At 45.0% G+C, this 7141-nt stretch overlaps 1 protein-coding gene across 1 annotated transcript; it reads left to right on the top strand.

The window, feature by feature from the left end:
• The first annotated feature begins 5698 nt into the window (after window positions 1-5698).
• LOC126575959 (phenoloxidase-activating factor 2-like) lies at window positions 5699-6846 on the top strand. Its single transcript, XM_050236975.1, has 2 exons — window positions 5699-6150; window positions 6245-6846. The coding sequence occupies exons 1-2, from the start codon at window positions 5770-5772 to the stop codon at window positions 6767-6769; spliced, it is 906 nt and encodes a 301-aa protein (XP_050092932.1). The 5' UTR covers window positions 5699-5769; the 3' UTR covers window positions 6770-6846.
• The last annotated feature ends 295 nt before the right edge of the window (window positions 6847-7141 follow it).

Raw genomic sequence — 7141 nt, 5'->3', positions numbered from 1 at the left:
TCATGTTGACGTGTTTATTAATCGTTAATTAGATAACCTAAAAGATTTTGTTATAAATTTCATTACGTTTGAGCTTTTCAACGAGCAATAGGAGAAAAATAATCAGCATATTTTGAAACCTTTTATGTGCAATTTAAATTATATATTATTTCTCAAACTGATTAAAAATGGTTCGTACAGAGTAATTTTCTTAACATATGAGTAAATCATACACTAATCTTCATCAAAAAAGGGTTTAGGCGGCATTTTCGTAGACCACAGGGACCAATATACATGGTGCGTTCAGAAAGTAATGAGACTGGATTTTTCCTGATGAAACGGTTTGAGATAAGGTATTGAATTTTATACGCCAGCATAGAGGCAGGATTTAGCTATTCAACGCACTTTATTTCATTCGGCTATGACAAACTGAATGAAAATGGGACAATTTTTCGTGAACCATGTTTTTAGTTGATGTAACATCGTAGAATGTCCCCTTTCTATGGACCATTGGTACAGCCCAGATCATCGCGGACCTCTTTCCTGGCATAGAGCACGCAAACAGAAATGTATGAGGACTTGATGAATTACTGGCACCAACGGAATGTTTTTCTGTAGGTCCGGATGATCCGCGCCAGACCAATGGTCCATAGAATGGGGACATTCTACGGTGTTACATCAACTAAAAACATGGTTCACGGAAAAACGTGCCATTTTCTTTCAGTTGGTCATAGCCGAACAAAATAAAGTGCGATTGATAGCTAAAACCTTCCTCTACCTCATCGTAAAAAATTAAACACGTTATCTCAAACCGTTTTGTCAGAAAAATCAATTCTCATTACTTTCTGAACGCACCATGTAGCAACTGGTCTGATCTCCTAGCTCAATTGTGCCCAATTAACTCAATTGTTTATGCCTCAAAAGTGCCTTATGACAATTCAAAACTGATTTATTCGAAGAAATCAATAATTTAAATAACATATTTGCTGGAAAATTCGATCACTTTACGATCTTATTGCTTGCTTTAAAATGACCGTACGAAGGGGTACCAATGTATTGTCTTCATTGTTTTTATTGCTTTTTTATTGGATTTTGTTGTGATTTTGAAACAAAATCACGTTATTAATACTCTTAAATTAGTTCTAGTACACTATTTTTGGTATAAAACTGATAAAAACAGCGGAACAATAACGTTACTATGCAATACACATAAAAGGGGTACCCGGGTACCCGGGTGCCCAACGAAGGGGTAAACGCCGGGTGCCCAACCGAGGGTTAAAACACGTGTTTTGTTTACAGGAGAGAAATAAAATGTGTTTAGACGTGGCTGAACGTTCGCCACTTTTTGACGTGGCTGAAAAATGGCCGAGTTATTCGACTTTAAAATAGGGTACATCGTGATGGCGCACTCTGTACATTAGATGATGCACTAATTTGTCTCTTGCGAGTGATGTTCGTCATTCAACCGGACAGCTCAGCCCTACATTAGCTCATTAGTAGTGAAATATTTGCCTCAATGCATGTCTCATGTTCACCAGCTTATGCTAAATATGCGTATTGTTTCCCAGGGTATTATGCTGCCAAGTTTCCGTTCATTTGTGTTTTGCCGTTGTCAGAGGGAGAGAGAGAGTCAACCACTATACCGAGCACTATTCAATGCGAACATTGTGGTCGTCATGGTTCAAAATCATTGTAATTGCTCTACCGTGTATGCAAGCATCATTGAATGTGTTAGGTAGGCGGCGGAAGTTGAATGAGCTTGGAAATGTCATGAAAGCATTGAACTGAAGTTAATCAGGATAATGATTACAACCAATTACATGATCATTCTCATTACTGGGCGAGGCGTGCATCAGCATACACGGGATGTTTGTTTTTATCAAAGATACCTGATAACATACATTTTTGAAAACAAAAGACAAACTAAGCAGGCCTGCTTTTACAGTGCTCATTGTGCTCTGGGTGGGGTTCAGGAGATGAAAATGAAGCCCCCCCCCCCTTAGGTAAGTTCTGAAAAAAAAGGATAATATTTGACGATTTTTTGTGACGCAGCCATTCAACTTTATTTTTTGAAATGAATGGCATATTAAACTACAATTTTTGAAGAATATTTAGATCGTTTTTGGGGAAGATTTATTAAAAACTTTATCCATGGTAACACATTTAAGTAGTCATGTCTTCGAAAAGATACTTTTTATGGTGCTCCAATCCAATGTTTTGAAATAATATCGAATCAAGTAGTCTGTGAAGTGGAAATCCGGTACAAAATTGAGTTCCAATTTGCCATTAAAGGACAGAACTTACTCAAAATGTTTAAACGTATAAACATAACGCAGAGCAAGACGAATTCATCGCGCCAAGAATGAGTGAAATCGGCAATACCGTTCTCAAGTTATGGGCGTACAAACCTTCGAGTTTGTAATTTATATATATAGAAGATAAGTTTATCCAGATAGCGTTAGTCGATCCAGTTAGCGGCAGTCGAGTTTTTGTTGAATTTCTTATTTTTGGATTTTTGGCAGACTTTTGAAGTAGGAAAAGTGATGCTTTTTACGATTTTGCAAATAAAATCGAGCTTTACATAATTGTTTAAAAAAAAGTATCAATAATTTTCATGAAATTTCGACGGGGCTAACTGGCAAAGAGTGTACAGATTATGTGTTAAAAATATCGAATCGATCGGTTCATTAGTTTTTACGGTACGATGGGCACCGACTTTGAAAACGTACGTTTTTGGGAAACGCTCTGCAAAGTAGCGGGCTGCATGGAGCCTTGTATGAAGTGCGGATCTTTGTCAGTTTGGCTTCGATTGATTCAAAAAAATTACACAATATTTTTGAAAGGATCAGTAGTCAGGGAAAAATGTTAAAAATATGTGTCACAAAACAAAATTAAATGCCAAAGCTCCTCCCTAATTAAAGATGGCTCTAAATAATACGTCTGTTCAGAAGAGTTGTTAACTACTAAATAGCTCTGAATAAAAAGATCAAGCAGCTCGCTCGCTGGAATTAATAACTACTTCATAGGAAAGCTATCAATGCTGTGCTAACGGTCATCCGAAACTTCTCGATCGATCCACATTCTCGTGGCAATAAAAAAACACCGGAAAATATTTCGCATCTCGCACCAAAAACTATCACCACCGTCCTCTCATAATACCCAAGCGAGGCCAACCAGCGTCATAAACGGTGCCAGGCCAGTGCCGCGACCGAGAATGTGGGCTTGTTAAAACTCCCAAAAAGAGGGACTCCTTGCACCCCCCATTATTGGTGGGGTAGTGACCGTGGGGTTGAATGAGCTTTTCACTCCCATAATGGCGAACTGTCACTGCGGTCCCAGTTTAGAAGCTGGTGGTGGTTGGGCCAGCGCCAAATGCCATTTTTATCGCTCGTCACCACATAAAACCCACCCCAACCCTAACCAAGTGGCGTGCGTCAATTCGATTCCTATTGCCAAGTGATTAAAGTAACGATCCCGGCCGGTCGGCCGGTCGGTCAAAAAGCCCAACCCCAAACCATCCCCAACCCAACCCCCGGCTCGTTCACAGCTCATCTCATTAGGCGCGTGACCAACACATGCGCCGAACACTGGCAGCAGCCAGCAGCGATCTCACCAGCACCATCACCATAGACAGGGTTATCAAAACGTGCGTTCGAGAGAGAGAGAGAGAGAGTGGAAGAGCGTCACACGGCATCACGCCGCATCCGCTACCGAAACCGCCGCTCCCGGTCGAATCAATATCAATTAGGAAGCCCCTTGACCCGTTCCAAGCCACCACATGGCTGGTACGGTGGCCCTGGGCTGTGCCAAATGCGCTGCTCGGGTTAAATGGAAAGAATTAATTAGATTTAAATAAATTTAGCAGCTCAAATTGGCTTAAAGGATTGCATCGCGCGCTCACGGGGGGCAGCCGCAGTTGAAAAACCAAAGAACAGAAAACCCGGGAATAATGAGGCAAAACAGCGAGGAGCGGGCGGTGTGCCAGCCGGGCCGGGGGGGCAATATCGTACAACATCAATCCGCCCGTTGTCGCTGCCTTTTTGTCAGCGACCGGCTGTTTCCCCGGGACATTTCCACTCTCTCCCCGGGCAAGACGTATTGTGCGAGTGCGAGCACGAGGTAACAGCTGAATGGTATTTAACGCGCATTAATTATGCTTCTCGTCCTGACGACCTGACGGCTGACCCCCATCTGCCCACCAGACCCCCCCCCGGTCCGGTGGCAGATTAAGCACAAAATTAAGCAAATCGAAGAGAAATCCGCTGCGAGCCGCGCCGATCCTTGGAATCGATGCACATCGCCACCGGTTGACGGTCCGATGACGGAGTGCTGAATACTGGATGAGAAAATAATATTATCTCGCTCTCGGAGTCGAGCGTTCGCTGCCGCCATTTTGCATCGAATTACGTGAATGATGATCACGGTGGGAGACAGAGAGGGGGAGAGAGAGAGCGTGGCGGCTGTCCGACCCATGATTGACGATTGTTGGGAGTTGGCACAGTAACAGTGACGGTGAAGCGGGCTCATCCTTTTCCCTCCACTTTGCTGGAAAAAGGTTTTTACTCACCACCATCCCCTCTTCAAAGGGTGGTGCCGGACGGTCTGAGCGATCCAGAGCTAACCCGGGGAGCTGGATGGTTGGTGTAACTCTTTTTCGCTCCTTTTTTTATGTGCTGCTTTTGCGGGGCTGTGTGCGCTCCTGGCGAGTGTGGTTAGGGGGGCTGTCTGTTGAAAGGCTTGGGAATTGAGCAAAAGTTTCCCGATAAGAAGGTAAAGTGATTTCGCAACAATTGAAAGCGACCTCTACTGGTGGTGGTGGTGGTGGTGTTGGTGGCGGTGGTCCTCGCCCTCGCTCTCGGTATTTATGTTGGCTCACCGAGGGTCTCCCCACTCGAAGAAGCAGCTTAACTTACTTGAAGTGATTTGAGGGTGGAGTGCACGCGAGAGAGAGAGAGAGAGAGAGCAAGAAAGAACGGTGGAGTGGAGCCACTGTGGTTGTGGCCGATAAATCTACAGCGTGCTCTACCTTACCACACGTGAAGCGCTGGTATTTGGGTACCGCTGGGAAGGTACCGTGGATGCCGTGGAACTGTTGCTGCACTACTCTCCCGGACCCTCCCGGCACGGTCTCGCTTCGGCGAATCGGTGATTTTATGTGCTTTCCGTTGGCAAAGTGCGTTACTTCAAAAGGGATTGCCGGGACCAAAAACCACTCCCGGTGGTTCAGCAAAACATTCCCTCCACAGGTAGGTAACCTGTGGCGGCAGAGGACAGAAGTAGTTAAGCGATCGTACCGTACTGTTGCTTCAGTCCTGGGTAAACATTGGATCCTTTTATTTTGTTTTATCTCAATTCCATTGTTTACTCCTCTACTTTTCTTTTCAATTCCGTTTCACCAAAAAAAAAAAAACATTGCCTGCGAAGAGAATTTCATGTTCGACCAAGGTACGTTCGCCATTCCGTCCAACGATGAGCCATTTGGAAAGTCCCAGCAAATTCTTCCATCTTGCAAAAATCTGCGAGAGAAAGCGACCGGGCATGGGCTTTGCCTGCGGTGCGTTGATTGCGCTTGGAATGAGAGCCTTCGCGGCGTTATGAAAGAGAGCAGCGTGTGCTGGCGGCACCACCTGATCGTTCCGACACGATCGCACGATCCGATCGCTGTGCCGAACCGAAGCGTGAATCCAACGCGACGCCCCCCCCGGGGGATTGGCGAGGTTTGTTTAACCGGCCCTGTTTTGGGGAAGCGAGTTACAGTTTCAGCGCGATCGACATCGGAGTAACAGGCAAATGGAACGATCGTTCTCCCGATGCCACCGAGTAGTGTTGCTGTCGGCGTTGGTGACTTTCAGTGTTCAGTGCGTGACGGCGGCTACGAGTGATTCGAGAGAAAACGAAATCGAGAGTGATGAGATGTGTGGACGGACGGAGAACGTAGAGGAAGGCGACGGCGTTCTAACGAACCCCGGGGAATTTCCCTGGAGTGTGGTGATATTGCGACTCACTGAGCTGGGCGGAATGCAAAAGTACGTACTTATCTGTGGAGGAACTCTTGTGTCGAGAGATAAAGTCTTGACCGTAGCCCAGTGTGTCCAGCAAGTGCCTACAGCAAACTTGAGTGTACTAATCGGAGTATGGCACCTGCGGGACCGTAACACGGTTAGCAAACAGGTAATTGTTCCATAGCACCCAGTCTCGCGGCGTGCGCTTAGTGTCTATTCATTGAGGATGCACAGCAAATTGAATTTCTTTAATCGCTTACTAGGTGCTGGGTGTGGATAATGCATCGATTCATACGGGTTACAAATTAGGGAGTAAAGAGCACAATCTGGCGCTACTTACCCTGGAAAATAATGTTGATGAATCCGTGACCAGAGTCTGTCTTGCGGCCTCAACGCAACAATACGAGTCTAACCATAACTGCTACACGGTCGGATGGAGCGCTTCGTTCATCAACGGTACAAATCAGCTGCTCAGATTAAAGACCATTCTGTTGTCTGACCGAACCGAGTGCCAGCGGGACCTTCAACGATTCTGGCACCGTAAGTATCAACTTCTACCGGAAGCTCTCTGCACTCGTGCCGAAGACACAATGGACGACGACTATCCGTGCTCTCGAATCATCGGTTCCGCATTAGTGTGCACGAAAGGGACCCGAGACGATCCGTATTATTTGGTGGGCGTTGCTTCCCAACTACCACGCAATTGCTCCCATTCTGCTGTGCCTCCAGATGTGTTCATGGATTTGCGAAAATATACCGGTTGGATCAGTCCATTAATCAAAGAATGAACTGAATGAAAGTGGCACTCTGGTGTACCATGGAATTGGACGCGGAAGAACTCAATAAAGCGCTGTAGCCATCACCAGAGGGCAAAATAATTTATTGATTAGCTAAAACAATATTTGATAATCTTAGTATTTTTTTTCTCTAATTTGCCAATCTCAACGATGGATTCAAAATTGTGCTTCACATCGAAATATTATGACACTACTTTGCAGATCTTCCCTTTTCAGATTCTGAACATAATTCTACAAAATATACCGATCGTGTTGATCGTTATGAACGAATGCTTCAGCCTAGTGCTGCCTATTCTAGCAGAATGGAGAAGACTGATAAAAATTTGCCACCATCACTATTTTTAGCCAGAGGTTCCCTCATAA

This window comes from Anopheles aquasalis, chromosome 3, assembly GCF_943734665.1.
Source record: "Anopheles aquasalis chromosome 3, idAnoAquaMG_Q_19, whole genome shotgun sequence".
In the NCBI taxonomy this organism is placed as follows: domain Eukaryota; kingdom Metazoa; phylum Arthropoda; class Insecta; order Diptera; family Culicidae; genus Anopheles; species Anopheles aquasalis.
This window is presented reverse-complemented; position numbering and strand designations above follow the sequence as displayed.